This window comes from Hipposideros armiger, unplaced genomic scaffold (assembly GCF_001890085.2).
Source record: "Hipposideros armiger isolate ML-2016 unplaced genomic scaffold, ASM189008v1 scaffold_6, whole genome shotgun sequence".
Classification (NCBI taxonomy): domain Eukaryota; kingdom Metazoa; phylum Chordata; class Mammalia; order Chiroptera; family Hipposideridae; genus Hipposideros; species Hipposideros armiger.
Genome location: NW_017731356.1, coordinates 6,451,755 through 6,471,148, shown reverse-complemented (window position 1 = coordinate 6,471,148; position 19,394 = coordinate 6,451,755). Strand labels below are relative to the sequence as shown.

General features: G+C 50.6%; 1 protein-coding gene across 1 annotated transcript in view; it reads right to left on the bottom strand.

The window, feature by feature from the left end:
* Positions 1-11,744, bottom strand: part of PAPPA2 (pappalysin 2) — a 224,310-nt gene extending 212,566 nt beyond the window's left edge. The window contains exon 1 of the mRNA XM_019646831.1: positions 9,899-11,744. Coding sequence (XP_019502376.1) covers positions 9,899-10,817 — 919 coding nt within the window. The 5' untranslated portion in view covers positions 10,818-11,744. The remainder of the gene's footprint in view (positions 1-9,898) is intronic.
* Positions 11,745-19,394: the final 7,650 nt, after the last annotated feature.

Here is a 19,394-nt window from a genome sequence, read left to right as displayed (position 1 = left end):
GGTGGTAGGGGTGCAACAACAAACAAAGTACAGCCCCTTGACCTCAAGCAGCTTCCAGCCCAATAGGGAGTGAGCCGAGAAAAGAAATGGCGTGGCTGTAGGGCCACATCTGCCTGGCTAACATCAGCCCCCATCACAGCGCCTGGCGCACAGCAGGAGCTCAACCAGTATCTGTGGAATGAATAAAAAGTCAAATGGGGATTATGCTAAGTTGACCTAAGTGTCCTAATAAGACTGAGTACGGAGTGCCAGGGGAACCACTGGAGAACAAGCCTACGCCAGTCAGTGAGACCAAGGAAAGTTTCCTGGAAGAGATGTCCGATTAACTAAAATCCCAGGAAGTGACTAAGAGGAAGTCAGGCGAATGTGGGTTTGGGGCAGCTGTTTCCTGCTAGGAAAAAGAGTGCAAAGGGCAGAGGGCAGAGGCCAGGAAAGAGTGGTATATCTGTGGCACGGCCAGTGGTTGGTGTTGCTGGAAGTTAGCTGAGAGAGAGAATGTGGGTGCATGTGAGTGTGGTTTGGAGTGTGTGTGTGACTGTGTAACATGTGAGTGTGCAGGTACAGAGGTGCACATGTGTGGAGGGAGTGCAGTGATGAGCCTGCGGGGGTAAGCGGGGTCCCCTATGGCAAACTGAGGACACGGACAGCAGGGTCCTTCAAGGATTTCAGGCGGGAAAGTGGGCTGAGCTGCTTGGCATTTGAGAAAGTTGCCTTTGGTGTAGTCATGAGCTGAAGAGTGAAGTGTTCTCTCAGGTAAGAGACGTCCAGAACTAATGTGGCCAGAACAAAGGTAGTGGCTGTGGGGATGAACAGTACAGCTCTAGAAAAGGTTGTTGAGGTGAATCGGACCTGATTTAGAGATTGATTATTGGAATTATGTGAGCTGTTGAGGAGTGGGGGTGAGGGGGGTCCATGTAGGACAAGAACTCCGGAGCTCGAGCCTGTGTGGACAGGGCCCTTCGCTGAGGTCCAGGAGACAGGAGCGGTGTGATTGAGACCAAGGGTTTAGCTGAGACAGTGTGGGGCCCTGTCTTACTGCTCCCACGTAAGCCTTAGAGAAGCTTCACATAGTGGGTACCAGTATGCACTCAGGGGACAGAGCGCTGAGGTTCAAATCTCGGGGCTGCATTAACCAGCTGTGTGACCCTGGGCAACGTTCTAGTCCCCTCTGTGCTCTAGCTTCTCCATCTCCTTCCTCGCGTTGTTCTGAGGCGTCTGTGAGTTAATATCTGTAAAGTGGCCACAGCCATGCCTGGCACAGAGTAAGCACTGCATGAGCACTTGTCAAATAAAAATGTCTTCCATAGTTTCTTGGAACGACTGAGCTTGCATTTGCATGCTTTACAATTCTGTGACTTCATCATCCATTATTTTCCCATGTGTTTATGCTGCCTCCTGCTTTAGATTACTAGCGCTTAATTACCAGGCCTTGACACTTGCATCTCTCTTAACTTACAACAAACTCTCTCCGAACCTGTGTCTACGTCTGACATCTATCCACTCTCCTCATAGCTGAGTTTGAGTAGAGGACACTAGACCCCACTTTTGTCTTCACTCCCTCACTTCCCACTCATAGCTCCACTTACTGTAATGTGGAGTCCCTTCCCGACCCCCAACTCTGCAGTGAAACTGCTCTCTGAAGGCACCGGTCATTTCCTCACTGCCAGATCCAATGAGCTCACTTCAGGCCTGTTGGCTTGCTGGGTGCCCTGTGCCACCTGACACTGATAACTCTGTCCTTTTTTCTTTTCCCCAGTTCAGCTCCTCCCAGGCCTCCTTCTGTCTCTCTCGTTGCCAGCTCTGTTTCCATCGCCTTGAGGAGTCAAGCTCATCTAGGCAAGACTGGCCTTCCCAGTGGCCAGGCTGTAATAATCTAGCTCCAGGTTGGCGCCTACTTGACAGTGAGCACCTTCCAGGCACAACACCTGCCTCACTCATTCCTGATTCCCTAGCATGTGGTTAAATGCCTGATACTTCACCTAACAGAAGCTCCTAACGGATGGATGGATGGATGGATGGATGGATGGATGGATGGATGGATGGATGGATGGATGGACGGACGGATGAATGGATGGACAGACGAACAGAACCAAACTACCATACTTCTTCCCTAACCTGCCCTGAATGTCCAGCAATTATTTGTATGAAAGTTAGCAAATACTGAGTCACCATTTGAATAATGACTCATAACTAATTAACTTTTAAGCACAGTGACTTCCCTTTTGATTGGCAACTGGACTTCTAATTCAGAAATGAGCCATAGTGACTGGTCTTAATATCCCAACTGGTCACCATGGCAATGCTTTGACTTCAAAAGGTTCTGAGACTTTGGGCTCCAGTGACTGTATTGCATATTTGGGCAGAACCACTCCTCTTCACCACTCGTTTCTGACTCACAAAGAGCACTGGGATGTTTTTGTTTGACCATCATGCTCTGTTCCTGGATGTTCTCTTTTTTTAAAAGATCCAAAGAGTAAGATTGTTTTCAGGCAGATAGGGAACACGAGAAAGAGAGTATGCTGCTACTTTTTGGACACAAATTTAACATCGAGATTTGCTTTCCGGGAGGTGCTAGAATTACGGGGTGCGTGATGTGAGCAGAAAGGGATTTGACGAGCCCCCAGAGTAACCTATTCCACGTACTGAAGTGCAGAAGCATGGAACTTACATACAAGTTTATGGCATCAGAAACTGAAGATAATGGACGTTCAGGGTCCGCAGGCTCAGAATCCCAACTAAGGTGCCACTTCCCGCTCGTGTTTATTTGGCCTCCTCGAGGCACAGACCAGGACGGCAATGAGGAGCCAGCCCTCCCAGTGCACATATTCTGAATGACTCAGATGGGCAGCCCCAAAGGAACAATAAACAGGAGCGTGAAGGAAGAAAGGTGACAGGAGGGGTGGGAGGGCAAAGTATTTCCGGTGACAGGCCAATGGTTGAATTTATCTGGGCTGCCAAAGGTGACTCCAAGTTTCCAGCCCTGCCCCTGTCCCTCCTGAATATTTCCAACCTGACAACCTGGGCTCCACCCCAGAACTACAGTGAGAGGCCCATGGGTTTCCATCTGGTTCCCGAGGATGGGAAGAGAATGTACAGCTAGCAGAGGTGGGGACAGAGCAGTGAATGGCACTCCTCCCCACTGTCCTGTCTCCCCGAGGTTGTGACAGGACCCAGAAGAGAGGCAGTGATGGAAGGCCGGGGACGAGGACAGGAAGGATAATCCCAGCACCAGGCACTGTGGCTAGAGTGTGATGAGTAGGAAAATCCCACGTCATACTCAGAGGAAAGGCCTCTGTGCCACGACCTGCACCCCAGACACCTGGGTGACTGACTCCAAAGTCCCAGATCTCACCCTGGTGACTCAGATACCAGGCCTTGAACCACATGGGGCCACAGGGAGATGGCAATGCCCAGCATCACCGAAGCTCAGAGCATTACGGGGGGAAGCTGAAAAGGCTCAGGGAGCCATCAGTCCATGAGGTAAGTCTGACTTTAAAAGGAGAGAGGGAAGGGTGGTTGGATTCAAGCACTGAAGACTGTTGTGCAGTCTGAGGAATGTTCTAGAAGGCCTTGACAGCGCTCAAGCCAGAGTTGGCTATCAGAGAGAGTCCTGAGTCTGTCAGGAATGGCTTGTCTTTATCCCTGCCACACCAAGGCACAGTGCACATGCAGTGGTGAATTCAGAGCACGGAGCCTACATCCTCGGTCAATGGAACGCCCCAAAGCTGGACGTCTCTGAGGCCGGCTGTCATTGCATCCACTGTGAGGTGTAACCCCCATGGCAGCCACGACGCTTTAAGAAGAACCCCAGGTGATCTGTATGCCTATTTAAGTTTGAGAAACAATGCTCTAGAGCAGCGGTTCTCAACCTTTCACAGGGGTCGCCTAAGACCATCGGAAAACACATATTTTCGGTGGTCTTAGGAACCGTGACACCGCTCCTCTATCTGTCTCCAGGCCCACATGCAGATACGCCCACATACGAGTACCCGGCGACCCCTGTGAAAGGGTTGTTCGACCCCCAAAGGGGTCGCGACCCACAGGTTGAGAACTGCTGCTCTAGAGCATGAGTTGACAAGCTTTTCCTACAGAGGGCCAGGCAGTAAATATTTTAGGCTTTGCAAGGTACATGGTCTCTTTGCGACAACCCCACTCGGCCACTTAGCGTGGAAGCAGCCACAGAGGACACACGGTTGGAACTGGGTTCCAGTGGAACTTCATTTCTAAAGGCAGAATTCAGCTTTGACCCAGATGTGGCCCCGAGGCCCTGGTATACCAACCTCTGCCCTAGAGATGTGCATCTCAAGCTTTTTGAAAGTAAGGAAACTCTTTCTTCATATGGAACAGATAGGAGAGGAGCGACTTCTACTGAAGACGGGAGGGGGGCCCTGCCCCTGCCAGCTCCCCTCAGAAGCCCCCAGGGTAACCTATGCAGGCAGCAAAAGCAGAATCTAAAAGCACTGCCCTGGTTTCCCACCAAGAACCCCGTTTCGAAGCAGCCTTCATTCCTCATGAGCACCCAGCAAGCTAACTTGGTACTTTATTGTGCTATAGACACAGCCGAGATGCTAACTTCTGTACTAGACACTTGGGGATAACAGAGTGAATCAGACGTGGATTTGGCTCCCGGGAAACTTTTCGTGGATAGAAATGGGACACATGCAGAACTAACGAGGCAGGAAGCAATGAGCACCCAGGAAACCACACATGAAGGGCTACGACAGCAGGGAAGCCCTGGAGGTCACTTTCACAAAGGAAATCTGGGAAGGCTGCATGGACGAGGGGGTCAGCACCGGACTGTCAAGGGAGGGGGCACATGGACAGTCTGTTTTACTCCTACAACCAGACATCACCTTTCTTCTGGAGGGCCACAGAGCCACCTGATTAAAAACTCTTCCGTACACAGATGCTAACGTACAACCACCAGGACACATGCCTTGTCCACACAAGCACACTCACGGATCTCATCCTTGTCGTGGTGGGCAAACCCACCCCCGAGACCGACAGCAGCCCTCACATCCTGGTTCTTCCACGCCAAGGGCAGGGTGGCTACGACTCTGATGCATATCCAGGTCCCTGACGAACGCTGACTCTGACCATGGCTGCATCAGAAGAGGCACCTGGGGCCATGGAGGTGGCTCGGGGAACTGTCATCAAAGAAACGCTGGGCAAGGCATGGGCATGCTCTTCACCTGTCATTGAATCCTACTGGATAAAGGGGGAGAGAGAGCACACATGACCCTGCTCCGAAATTCTCCTTCCATCTACGTTGGTATGACCGTGTCTGTGAATCTGTCTCCTGTGGTGCTCCATTCTCCATGTGAACAAAGCTCCTCCCCTGAGTACACAGCCCCCCGAGTGGGCGAAGGACATGCCACTGCAGCCTGTGAACCCTCGCTGCTCGGTGTCATTCAGAACCGAAACAGATCTCAATATGCCCTAAATAAGGGGCTTTAAACCTCAGATCAGCAGGTTCTGGCCCCCAGGAAACCCAGAGAACTCGGAAAGTCATGTAAATTACACAAACATGAGCACAGCTTTTATCCGATTCTCAAAGGGGTCCGTGATCTTACATTAGCTTTAGTACCATTATCCAATTTAGTGAAAAGAATACTGCCCAGGCTAAAAAGAACAAATGATTAAAAGAAACTAACAGTCCTTTCAGGCCTCTGATTCTGCCGGGTTCTCAATCATCTTGGGATCATCTTGTGAAAAATCCTACTTACCACCATTCCTATTTGACAGATGAGCAAACTACAATCCTAAGAAATTAAATACCCCACCTAAGTAAAAATTACAGGTTAGTGGGTTAGAACCAAAGGTAAGGAGGCTGACACACTGCTCTTAGTAATGATGGCTTCCCACCGTTAATGCATCATAAATAAGTATCATGTCATACATAAATACCCCGGGGCAAGCCGTGTGCTGGGCACTTTGCATCCACGACTTATTTAGACATCACAGCAACTCTGCAAGACATTTTTTGCTTTGAGGAAACCAAGATTCAGGCAAGTTGAATGGCTTGCCAAAGATCCCAGCACTGATAAGTGTCAGAGATGGGATCTGACCTGACTCCAGGCCTGTCTGGCTCCCAAGTTCTGCACCGGGAGACCCTCTGCAATGTGGATTCGCACAGGAGGAAAACTCGTCTTCAAGTCAGAGACGGTTTCTTGGACATCTTTGTGCTCCCCACGGTGCTGTGCCGTGCTCTGCATGGCGAGGCGCTCCGTAAATACTTGTTGAGTGAGGAGACCTGGGCTCAGGTTCCAATTGTGCTGCCGACTTACTGACTCAATGCCCTGCTACTGGGAGCTACAGGTGGCTACCCAGCTGGGCAACCACAGGGAACATGTGAAATCAATTACGGGTGAGGAGGAACCTATGAAAAGTTTTTCTTTGGTGTGTGTTGGGGTTGAAGGAAGGAAGTTGCCACGGAGGGAAAGGAACGGGATGGTTTCAGGGCTGGGTGCGGGAGCTTAATTGTCACACCAGGACAGGACAGAACTTGGCTATGGCCCCTGCTGAGTTCCAACGGCCCCTCCGAATGGGATCCTGACCTGAGGCTACTCCTAGGTGGCACGTATCCCTAAACTGCCAGGCCCCGGTAGCTGCTTTCATAGAGGCCCCTATGTTAGCACAGTTGCACCCAGCCCTGTCCTAGAACTCGCTGCCCTGCTTTCAAGCTACAGGAGAGAGGCACCATCACAAGGTCTCATTTTCAGGGGGCCCAGTGCCATCACTCCCCCTCTAGGGGCCACAGAGAATCCAGCACCTTACATCAAAGGGGATGCGTTGTCCCCGGCCCCAAATAAAAGCATTCCGGCAATCCATTCTGGAGTCCAACGTCCTATTTTGGAAGAATGTGGGAGTTTGAGGAGAGGGGAGTGCAGTAACGCTTGCTGATTTTGTTTTCTTTACTAGTTGCTACAAGTGTGAGTTAGCCACAACCCCCCAAATGCCACTTGAGCCCCTCTGCATAGGCCCTGCAACAAGACTTGGATGAACTTAACCCTAAGGGATGCCTACCAGCAACACTCTGGGAGGGGATGACTACCTGCAGGCCAGAGGCCAGGATAGGGACAGCCCTCCAGGAAACCTGCCACATTCCCCACTACGTGGCTTCCAAAGACACCCCTACGCGCCTGTGCATGAAGCAACACTGCCACCTAGTGCACCGTGTGGGAAGTATTCTCCTACAGCCCCACGTCTCAGGAGGTCCTCTACAAGGGCTGCTGTGGCTGAGTTGCTTGGCGTCCCTGCGGTAGAGAAAACGCCCCAAGATTGGTAGACTGAGAATCGGGAAACTGGGTCCAAGGTAAGTGGGCAGAAGCTAAGTTTGAGAGCTGCTGGAAAAGAGTACGGAGCCAAGTCTTGCAGCACCTGCAGTATCCTCAGGGGAGCAACAGAATCATATTTAGCTCCTAGGAACACAAGCGAGTTGTCACCACTCTGCGTAGGTAGCGGCCAACCATCCCAGGAACAGGCAGTGACCCGTGAAAGGACCCGTGGTTGGGGAAGGGAGGGGAGACGGGCTGCTCTGTTGACGGAAGTGAGTCGATTAGCGCAAATCAAGACCACCTTGAACATTTCATGGTTCTCAGCCATGGGGACCCCTAGGGAAGCGTAGGGAGCTACGTACAACGAGAAGACGGGGATGCCTCTGCCCTCAGGAGCCTGGTTGCTAGAACCCTGAAGGATGAAGGCCTGTTCCCAGCCCCCATCTTTCCCAGACTTTCACCTTGAATCTTTCCTGAATAATTTCTGACGAGCACAAGTCTGAAGGAAGATACAGGGTGGAAGGTAAGAGGCCTGGGTGTTCCCCTTCCCCCTTGACCTTCCTGGTGGGGACTTAAGGGGAAATGCCAGCACACCACAGGGGCCACTTTGATTTGAAGAGAAAGGAACCTCAGAAACTAGGCTGCCTGCAAAAGATTTCCTGCCCAATTTTACATGCTTAGGGAGGTTAAGAGAGTTCAGATGGGCACTTTGGAAAAGGATCTGAGGGTGTGTGCTGCGGCAAGGTGGCGGGCGGTTGGTGGTGATGGACAGGGGGCCAAGGGAGGGAGGTGTACAGGGGGTGGGGTGGGGGAGGTGAGACAAGAAATGCTGTAACTGGAACCAAATCATGATGCTACTCTCCTCCGTGCAGATCATGAGACAGAAGGACATGGAGGGGACAGGATGGAGTCAGGTACCCACTGTCCCGAGACCGTTTACCCAGGTTTGGGTTTTAACAGTGCAAAGCAATGGTCTCTAAGAGCCTCCCTCATATATTCCTGTTGGATCCTTCTCTAATTCTTCGCAGCCAGGGAACTGATCCCAGGTCCCCACGATGCTACTGCGAGAGGAGGGGTAAGGAGTCGTGGATCTCAGTCTAGACTGCAAGCACAATGTCCCTGGCAGATGGGTACTAGGGAGCGAGATCAGGCAGCAAGAAGATGTCATCTGGGAAACACTGTGACACTGCCAACTGTGATCAGATAATCATCTCATTATTTCTCCCATTTGGCCCCCAAATAAGGATTCCCTTCTACTCTTTCTCTACCCCCCACCATCTATCTCGGAACCCAACCCCCTTCACTCCCTGCTCCCCTCACGCCCTCTCCCACCCCAAAATAAAATAAAACAAAACCACAAAACTCTAGAGCGCTCAGTGTCTGGGAATCCCAGCTTCCAAGGGAGAAATGACAGCCAAAGAAGGGAGGGGGACGGCGTGTCCGGAAGGGATGTCCCAGCAACACCCCATTGAAAGAGGCTCCCTCCTGCCAGGTTTCTTTCTCTCCTTGAATCTTAGTCACAGGCATCCAGCAACCTGAGACCGTTTTCATCTGGGGAGCTGTCACGCATTTCAGGGGCTGTGAGCTGCACTCCCAGTCTGCCTCTGGCGTGCCTTTCGTTGCTCTGGTTTCCACATCAGTGTAAAGGGGCTGCAAACATCGACGGGGGTTGTGGAGAACCCCCATGAATAAGACTAAAATGGTGCTGCATGTGCCCAGCCCTGTGTGAGGCTGTCACGGGGGGTCCGGCGGGATAACGAGACACAATGAAGCCGCGTATCTCAGCCCCACGCCTTGCTTAGAACTCATCCCCGCTTCAGTTAGGAGGAAGCACATTATTCCTAACCCGACTCTTCCTTATCCGTCTGGGTGACTCTCCGTGAAAACCAAGATCCGGGTATAGGGGGAAATAGATGTGGGCAGTCCTGTTCCCAGACGTTCCCTCTGATCAACACCATAGAGTTATACAAGGTACACTGATAGGTCTGTCTTACAACCTTCAGGGCTTGAAACCAGGGTCATCCTGGCTTACAAGTGCCCACCTTTTCCAGGTGACCCTGCTATTCCTAGGCTCACACATGATGGGTAGGGGACCCCAGGACCTGGATCAGGTAGCAGCTTTCTGGTAAGTTCCAGGGCTGGTCAAAGAAAAGGGAAACAGCCGGGACCCAATGTCTGTGTAGGTGGCAGCCTTGTTCCCTGGCTGCCTGGTCCAGGTCCTCGCATCCTCATGGCATTTCAAAGGTGCCCGGGTATTGCCTACTGGACTAAGAAAGGTGGAGCGTGGCACCTCTCCCCCAGTGACAAAGAGCCAGAGGTCTCCCCCTTTAAAGAGGAGTAAGAGAGTGGGCTGGAGGCCTCCTAAGTGCCGGCAAAATGTATAAAGCCACCAGAGGTCGATACAAGGGACCATGCTCCTGAGGTTATAAAGTCATTATGGTGGCTGATGCCTGAAGTCCTGCTGTGCTGAAAAGAAAGCCTCCTCCCCACCACTCCCTGGCCAGCCCTTCCTGGTCTTCCTGCTCTGTCCCTTCCCCTCCTCACCCCCCATGTCTGACCCAATCCAAGCTGAAGCCGGCCATGCCCCGAGGACCACCGAAAGCCCAGGCGTGGGCTGTTACCTGCGATGATGGCTGGGTTGTTCTGTCCTCCCTCCGGCTTCACCCAGGCTTCCACTGTGAACGCCTCCCGGGGAATCTCAGCCAGCACTTCTGGACGCAGCAGCAGCCGCTCCCGCCTCCCCGAGAAGTACAAGACAGGCAGTCCTCTTCCATGGGGGTTTGAGGTCTCTGCTTCCCTGAAGGGATCCCCTTCGCCATGCTGGGTGCTGTCCTCTGAAGGGCTGGTTCTGACCCCGGGCGTAAGGGGACGCTTAGGCCAAGGTTGGAAATGCTGGGGAGAGGCATCGGGGTCTCTCCGCACACCCTCTGCCTGCCCCTTCACCACCTGCCGACGCCGCCTGGTCTTGGCGCGACCCTTCCTTCGGGTCGCTGGTTTGGGTTCCTTCCGGTGTGCGAAGCTGGTGGGAACAGTGGCAGCTGTGGCTGCGCAATCCTGAGTCCCAGCCTCACCTAGAGCCTCCTTGGATCCACCATCGTCAAGATGAGTGTCATCATCCCCTGGCAGCTCAGATTGCCCAATAGGACCGTCCCCTACCCACGGGACCGCGGGATGCTCAGCCTCGTTGCTCACGCCTGCTCTTGCAGTCGGGTCTGGGGGAGCACGGCTCCCAGCCATTCCCTCGGCAGCTGGCTTACCGCATCCTGCGTGGTGGGGGCCCTGATCCCCTACAGGGTACGGCCTCAGGTAGCTGCCAGGCCTGCTGGGGTAGACCCCAAAGAGGTGATGCTGGGGAGCAGCTCTGGGTCTTCGCACCTTGGCCCCCAGCCAACAGCGCTCGCCTTCTGACGGCACCTGATTCAGGTGTCCCCGCTGGGCCAGGGATCTCTTGCGTGTCCAGCCGGGCTCAGAGCTGGCCGTGCCGAGTGCCCAGCCAGCCAGCATCACCAGGCTGAGCCTTAGGATCTTTAAGTGCATCATACCTCCCCCAGCTCTTTCCACAGAACCAGAAGTCAACTCCTGGGTACCACACCAGAATGATGGGGGGGGACGAGAAAGAGAGAGACGGCCAGCCGTGGATTCGCAGTCACCGGGTAAACGGTTTTGTTTCACGGACCAAACTTTTGCAAGCAGCCCCAAAAGAGTGCCCCTGCTGGCTCCCCGTGACGGGTGCTGTGCCAGCCTGGCCTCTACACCTCACCCGGCGTGCGCGTCCCTCCACCTCTCCCTGCTCTAGTTTAGTCCTTGCAGAATGAAGTTCATTTCTCTGGGTAACTTTGAATTTTCTCCAGACAGCTCAGGTTTCTTTCTTTTTTTTTTTCTCCCCCTTTTTCAATAGCCCCTCCCCTCACTGATTCTAGAGGAGGGACACATGGACATAAGCCAAAGCCTCTCAAATACACACTCCCTCACCAACACATACCCCCCCACTACCTGAAGTCATTAAAAAGATTCTTCTCTTCTAATTGTCATTTCTTTCCCCTTCTTCCCTAGGAGTTACCTTCCCTTCATAGTCCTTCACCCAAAATACATTCACCCTCAAACAAATCACTGGAAGAACTTGTATAGAAAGACACAGAGGTTGAGGCTTATTATCAAAAAAGGCAATAAGGACCTGGGTGCACAGAAACCCAAGCTGGTACTTAACTTTCACTCTCCAGGTGTCCTCAGCCAGAGCCCCATCCAGCCTCCAGTCAGCCTCTGCTGGTGAGGATGTTCCCTCAGCTCCGGGCTGGGGTGGTGGAGTGCTGAAGGATTTTTTTTTTTTAATCCCCTTCCAACTTGTTAGGATGTTGCAAGTCTCTGTAAAGTTCTCCTTTGGGGTGCCGGTCGGATGTCCTAATAACCTGATGAGTCTGAGAGCCCTGGACTTCACCTCCTGGGAGTCTTGTGGGTCTCTGGGAAAATGGAAGAGACAGCGAGAAGCACATATACTTCAGGGGACCTGTTTGCTCCAGCCCCCCGCTGCTCCCCAGGTCCCTTCCTCTCTGCCTGCAACTATCTTCTTGTTTGTTTCATTTAAAGACAATGATGATGTCAAAGCTAATAAGTTCAGTGCATCACTCCACCTACTCCCTGTCCCCTCCTTCCTCCTGAAAACCTCCCACCTCACTGAGGCACAGGGGACAGACGCTACTCTCGGTTTCCCCAGTAAACATCCCGGCCTTTCTCTCTCAGCAGCCACAGCCTACACAATCAATAACTAAGAATCAATACCGTGTGGGAGCACTCTTTTCTGTGCGTTCGTTCTCTCTCTCTCTCTCTCTCTCTCTCTCTCTCTCCTTCCCTCCCTCCCTCACACACACACACACACACACACACACACACACACACACACATTCGTGCTGTGAACACACCTGCCTAATAAATCCACACCAGCCTCTTGGGGACCAGTTGCGTCTCTTTAATTTTGCACAAACCTCCTGTACCTCCTGTATTTTTCTCTTACTTAGATCATTTGGGATTTAAAACTAAATACCCCAGATTCACTTTCTGTTGGACATTGGGAGATGGGTGCAAAGCAGTTCTCCTGCTGTAAGAAGCATTAAGTGGCAAGGCCATGAGCACATACTATGAATATCTTGTTCTCTCTGGAGTTCCTCACACTGAAGTTACTAAAAGTCACCCTGTGCTGAGTGAGCAAAACACCAGAGGAGATGCTCAAAATAAGTAATTTACAAAAATGAACAGCAAGACCCAAGCAACTATTTTTTTTCAGTTGATTAGAAAATGGGTGGATAGGATAGGGAAGTACATAACGCAATTTGAACTTCTGTGATAATGTTTGCCTAGAGGTAGCCTATCTCAAAGGAGTACCCCCCCAACACAGTTGCATGTAACACACACACACACACACATACACACACACACACACACACACACACAGAGCATGGTTGCGAATTCTCAACACAGGTATGGATGTGTGACCTCAGTTGGGCACCAAACAAGTAGAGAAATGTATTGGGTCCTTCATTCGATAAGAAGAAAACATCACCTATGCTTCTAAAATGACCACTTGTGTTGCCCATATAGAAAACCGGCCGCCCACATCTAGTATGGAGTAAAACCACACTGCCTCCTCTGCCCGGGTTTCCTCATCGACGCCTGAGCTGCTCTACCCCAGCTAAGCACTGCCTTCCTTGCTTTAAGGATGCTGTGTCCGGAACACCCCGGCGGGGCATGTCCTGCCTCCCTGTGCAGCATCCACTGGCTCCTCAAAGCAAGTCCCCAAAGAAGATACCAATTCAGGCACGTGGATATTACTAACCAGAAATCACACCACCCAGGACTATCCTTTGCCTCTTACCATTTCTCTACCTCCCTTCACTTTTCTGACTCAGTCCTTTATTTTCCTGAAGCAGCTCCATAGAGATTGGGGCTTCGGAAGGGGGGTTGGCGGAGATGTAGAGAAAGACAGAAAAGGAGAGAAGGAGAGAAGGGGGGAGAGAGAGAGAGAGAGAGAGAGAGAGAGAGAGAGAGAGACAGACAGACAGACAGACAGACAGACAGACAGACAGACAGACAGACACACCAGGAAAGAAAAGAGGGAAGGGAGGAGAGGAAGGTCAGTTCAAATGAAGGGGAGGTCCTCAGGCAAGAAAAGGAGAAGGGAACGTCCCCTCCCTCATGCCACCCCCAGGACCCTCAGAAAAAGGTTTCCTACCATTCATTTCAGGGAGGAGGGATAACACAGCCAGGGAGAGGAATCCCGCAGGCTCTGCTCCCCTTTTCCTGTGGGAAAGGTCTTGCATCCCCTATAGGTCTCTCCTGGCTCTCAGCTGCTAGTAATCCATTCATAAGGTTTCAAGAAGCTACACAAAACTCAAGCCTCCAGTTTAGTTTCTCTCTCTCTCTCCCCTTCATTCCTTCGCTCACCACTCTCCTTCAGCTCTCGGCAGTCCAAAGTTTAAAAAAAAAAAATGTTGAACCATGTCTGTGTTTTCCTCCTGTTGTAACTTTTGCTGTGACATCATAACCCTGCCCACCAACACCCCACCTCTCGCCCTCCTTTCCATCCCACCCCTCAGCAGCCCCATACCCCCCAAAACAGACCCCCCCCATGGAGAAGCAGGGCTCCTGTCAGTTCCAACGTGTGAAAACACAAAGCCACTAGACGGTGGCCTCTCTCCCCTCGTCCCCCCCCTCGCGCCCCCCTCCCTGCCTTACCCACCGCTCAGCCAAGGCTCTCTGAAGGCTTTTAACAATGATCCCATCTGTTTGACATGTGCGGAAAGGTGGGCTGGATTCAAATAATCTGTCAAGTGAATCAGATCAAAAAACACAACAACCCCCTCCTCAATTCCATCACACACACACACACACACACACACACACACACACACACACATATAGCAGACCCCAGTGAAAGTGTGACAGAAGTTAGGCTGGAACAGCACCCACCCTGGATGCCAGGGAGAAAGATACCAAACATGCCAAAGGAAACGCACATTTAGACACATCTATAAATTCTGTGGCTTATTTGTTTATGACAAACACTCGCACCCCAGTCCCCTACCCCTCTTCTCCAAGCCCTGCCATTCCGCCAGTGCACAGATTTCCAAGCTGGTAGGATCTGTTTTGAAACCTCCAACGAGAGGGTTTTTCCCCCTTTTTTTTTTTCACTGCAAAGCACTATCTGTGGCGATCAGACTGGAGCAGGGCTGCCAGCAAATGCAGGAGGCCCCTTCTAGGGTACAGGCTTTCAAACCAGCAAAGCTGGAGGGAATGGATTTAAGGACACACAGCAGGAGCTGGCTGCATTTATTTTATTTTGACGGTGGGGAGTTGGGGGAGGAATATCATTTCTGAAATGCCCAAGGCATGAAGGGACAAAATGTGGATTTCTTAAAGTGTTTGCAAGAGGAGCGGAGTCTTGCTCTGCAGGTAAATCTATAAGGCAAGAAATTGGAGCTTACAGATAAACAAGGACCGAGAGGGAGACGGAGGGGAAGGGAAAGGAGGAATAAGAGAGGGGGAGAGGGAGAAGGGATAGGGAATGGGAACGTGGAGAGAGGAAAGATGGGGAGAAGACTGAAAGAGGGCGAGGGGAAAAGAGAAGGAAGGGAAGAGGGAGCGGGGAGGAAAGAGAAGGAGAAGGGAGAAGGGGGAGGGGAGGGACTGAAGAGCAAAGGAGCGAAATGCAAGGGAGCGGGCAGGGGGACAACATGAACACAGAAAAGTCTGGGAGGAGAAAGGACGGAAAAAGAAAAAGCAAGGAAGAGAGGAGGAAAGAACGAGACAGGGAGGAAGTGAAAGAGAGAAAGAGGTGGTGAGACACATAAAAATATGGAGACCAGGAAGGCAGTTCAGGTCTCTGATGGTGAAACATAAAGAAATCACAGAGGCAGGTGAAGGGAGACACTGTCAGATGGGGCAGAGCTTGGGTTTTATGCACCGAAAAATAAGGACACACAGTGGAGAGACGCACGCTTCCTGACTGGACACATTTCTAGGAAGTCGGGTTGCCAGGGCTCTGCACTGTCTTGTTAAGTAACCCCTCTTCCTTCCTGCTTTCCTGCCCACATCTCTTCCTCCAACTGCCACCTCCACCTTCCTTCATTCACCTTTTTGTTCCTGGTAGTATCTTCCCCTGGAGAATTCACAAGTATAATTCAGACACCCCACCCCGCCCCCCCCAAAAAACAAGTAAAAAGAAAAGCCCACCCTTAATAGTCCCTTTCTTTGCTTCTAGCCGCAGAGGGTCCTGGGTCCTCTTATCTGAAGACTGAGCTGTTTGTGATAATCTGCACTTCATTTCAGCCCAATTCACACTATTTCCTTTAAGCCAGGACATCAGGGCTATTTTGCTTCTATTTCCTGCCATCGTGGGGCTGGTCAGTTTCCATTAGCATTGTCACATTATTTCGAGTCTTTAAGCAAAGGGGGAAGCCACTCCAGTTGGCATCCACCTGCAGCGTAGAGCATTCGCAGGGAGAGAGGGAGAGAGCAGTGGATGTGGGGGAGACCCCTTAACATGGTCACTGATCCTCTCTGAGGCTCTGATTCCAAAACCTGATCCCTTGAGGGGAAAAGCTTGGCTGGAAGCCGGCCAGGGAGCATAGTAATAAAAGCCTCCTAGAATACAATGAAACTCGGGATCTATATATATAGGAGCAGAATCTATTTTAGCTACTTGCAGTCGAAAGGGACACCTGGGAGCAAACATCTCAGCAATATGTTTACTGGAATCCTATTCAGTTTGATCTGGAAAGAGGGAGCTTCTTAGAAGGGGTTTGCAGTCCAAGGCTCAGGGTTCTAGCTTTCTGCCGCCCCACCCACCACCCTGTCCCCCATCTAGAGTGCTCAGAGCTGGGAGTCAGTGTCTCTCTCCTTCATGGGGGTACCTTAAGATTCCTTCTGGGTGACCTGCCACAGCCCACTTTTTCTCGGTGAGGAAACAAGAGTGAAGTCACACGACTAATGGCAGGGACGAATATAGCACCCAGGTCTCCGGACACCCAGCCCAGACTCTCCCCACTCTGTGCTGTCCTGCTGTCGACCACCCACAGCCAATCAGATGGGAGGGCAGTCTCAGAGACCAGCCTGCCAGGGTCCACACCCGGGCCAAACCGCAGGCGTGTTCTGTAACTCCGAGTCGCACAGCTCTCAGCAGGAAGCGCAAATCTGCATTCCATGCGCCTCCCTGTGCGTCTTGAACCAGGAGAGGCCCTAGCTTTTTGTCGAACTGTGTGCTGCTCCGGATGTTAGAGAACCATGCTTTTTCCACATCACTGTTCCCATTATGAACTGTCAGGGGTGTTCATGGAGGTGATCTGCAAGGTGTCTTTCGTCCAAATAGATCAAGGTATTCCATCCACAGGTTAGGCGTCCCGATCCCTGAGGAGTTGCATGGCGGAGGCAACACGCCAGAGATGGATTTCCCCTGGGGACTATTGGGTAGGTGTTCCCTGTAACATTTCGAGCCTCGGAACCGGCTCGTGGAGTCCTTGGGCTGGGGGAGCGTTTACCAGTCATGCTGGATCCTGATCTTCTCATCAGAAGAACAAAGGCTCTGCAGGGTTTATGCTTCAGTTGGGATGGCCTTTGCGCCCTGAGTGTCCTCAAAAGACAAGCTCATAACAAGAATAACACATAGATTTGTGTATTTGCTTTTCCTTTGCCCTAATGCACATTCGTGTGCATTCTCTCCTAACCACAAATGTAAGGCAAGGTATGCCCACTTTACAGATGAGGACACTGAGGCTGGCAGTCAAGCAACTTAGCCAAGGACCTGCATACACTAAGAATGCAGTGAGGACAAATCTCAGATGACTTATGTTAAGTGGAAGAAGCCAGACACAAAAGGCCGCATCCTGTATCTGTATGATTTCTTTTCTATGACATTCTAGAAAAGGCAAGACTAGAGAGACACACTTCATCAGTGGTTGTCAGAAGCCAGGGGTTGGGGGTTGGAGCAGAATACAGAAAGCACAAAAGGATTGGGGGTGACAGGACTGCTCTCTGTTGTGATTCTGGTGATGATGCATGACTATGCATTTGTCAAAACTCAAGGAAAGGTTACTGTATGTCAGTTATACCTCTGCAGACCTGGGGCAGGGGGAGGGGAGAAAAATGGAGTGAGGGGCAGGGCCAGGGTCTTTGGATTCTGAATACAGTGTTCTGTCTACATCCTGTAGGTGGCCAAAGACCAAAGGAGAGGGTGACATTGCTTTGTCATGGGTTGGAGCCACTCTGTGCCTAAATACTCCACTGAGTCTCTTGCCTAACCCCTGAGGGGACCCCATGGAATCACAATGACTGGAGCAGTGCTGGCTTCTAGTCCCAGCTCCATCAACGGATGACCCTATCAAACCAAATAACCAATCATCAAGTGAGCATTGGTCAATGATGATGAGGCCCCTGGTCCGCCATATAATAGCTCCCTGACCGTCATCAAGTTAATGAACTTCTCTGAGTGATCTGCAAAATGAGACTGGGAATAGAAGACCTCTAAGTTCCCTACCAGCTCACACTTGAGATTCTCTAATTTTTCAAGCCAACTCTGTTTTCTCAGATATATATATATATATATATATATATATATATATGTATGGCATTGTGTGTGTGTGTGTGTGTGTGTATATATGACAAGTCAAACAATGAAGTTCACAAACTTTCTACCGTGTGCTCCGTACACGGAGGAAAGTTCACGAACTTAACTGTCCGACCGCCAGTGCCCACTTCCTATACATATCCCAGAGACGCAAGTGTACATTAGCCGTGGACACCTCTGAACTTTATTTTAGTCCTTAAAGAAAGCCATATATTCAAATGTAACTCCACTGTAACACTGATAGCAAGAAACAAGGGTTGCACATGTGGGGAGCTTTTGAGCGCTGCTAATATAATGAGGAAGACGTCCTATCAATAGGGGTCATGTATTTAGCAAGGCAAATATCAGAACACATGGTGCTAGTATGAAAATACGTAAACGGGAATGGTTTTTAAATTTGATAGTGTGCTAGAATCTTAAAATTTGGTAATTCCTCCAAGATGGTAATAAAAACAATATTAATAATAACTAACATTTACAATATGGCAGGTGCTGTTCTGGTCACTGGGTGCATAGTAGTTGATTCAGTCCTCCCCCCAGTTCTGTGAGGTGAGTAACTTCTATTATCCTCATTTTCAAATGAAGAATAATAGTAGCAACTAACGTTTATTGAGCACATACTACATGATCAATGCAGTATCTATTTGTGGAAATAAATCTATTAAGCAATGCACATAGATAGAGTATCTCATTTAATCCAACAACGAACCTATGAGTAGCTCCACTACGAGCCCCATTTTTAGATGGGACAACCAAGGCACAGAGAGCTCAAGCAACTCATCTGAGCTCATCCAGCTGGAAGAGACCTGCCTGTCTCCAGGGCCCTTGCTCTTCATCACCACACAGCACTCACTCTTCATGAGGGACAACAGTACATACTGATGACGATCTGAGTCCCAGCACAACAAAAAACCAGAGGTTTCTTGATGAGAACACTCCAGTGATTTCTCTGGAGGAAAAGATCTTGTCCTAAAATCTCCCCTAGTTAAGGGTCCGATGCCTGCAAGAAACGTAACCCAGCTGACAGCAGCAGCCGAATGTAGGCTCCGCTTCTGCCAAGGCTAAGGTGGCTGCACAGATCCCCAGGGACTCCTGTTCTCACTACCCTTGCCCCCACATCCATCACGTCCTCACTGAAATCTAAGGGACATACAACAACTAGTTATAAATGGAAAACCAGTCATGTCTCCAGCTCATTAACTCCATCTGGGAGGCATCATGCAAGATGGATAAATGTTGAGTTGTCTATTTATTATCACGTGTACAAACTGTTAGTACTAATAATTGCTATTAGTTGATGGTCTATTAACCATCATAAAATGTACTTCCTGTGTTAAGGTCAACTCTGATATAGAACTCCATGTTTTAGCCCAGATTCGAAATACTGAGAGGTACTCATGTCATTTAATTACTGAAATGTGGTCCATGTGTAAATATTTCAAAATGAATATGCCCTGCAGATGTATTTAGGAAAGGGAGCAGGCCTATGGAAAAGAAAATTTACC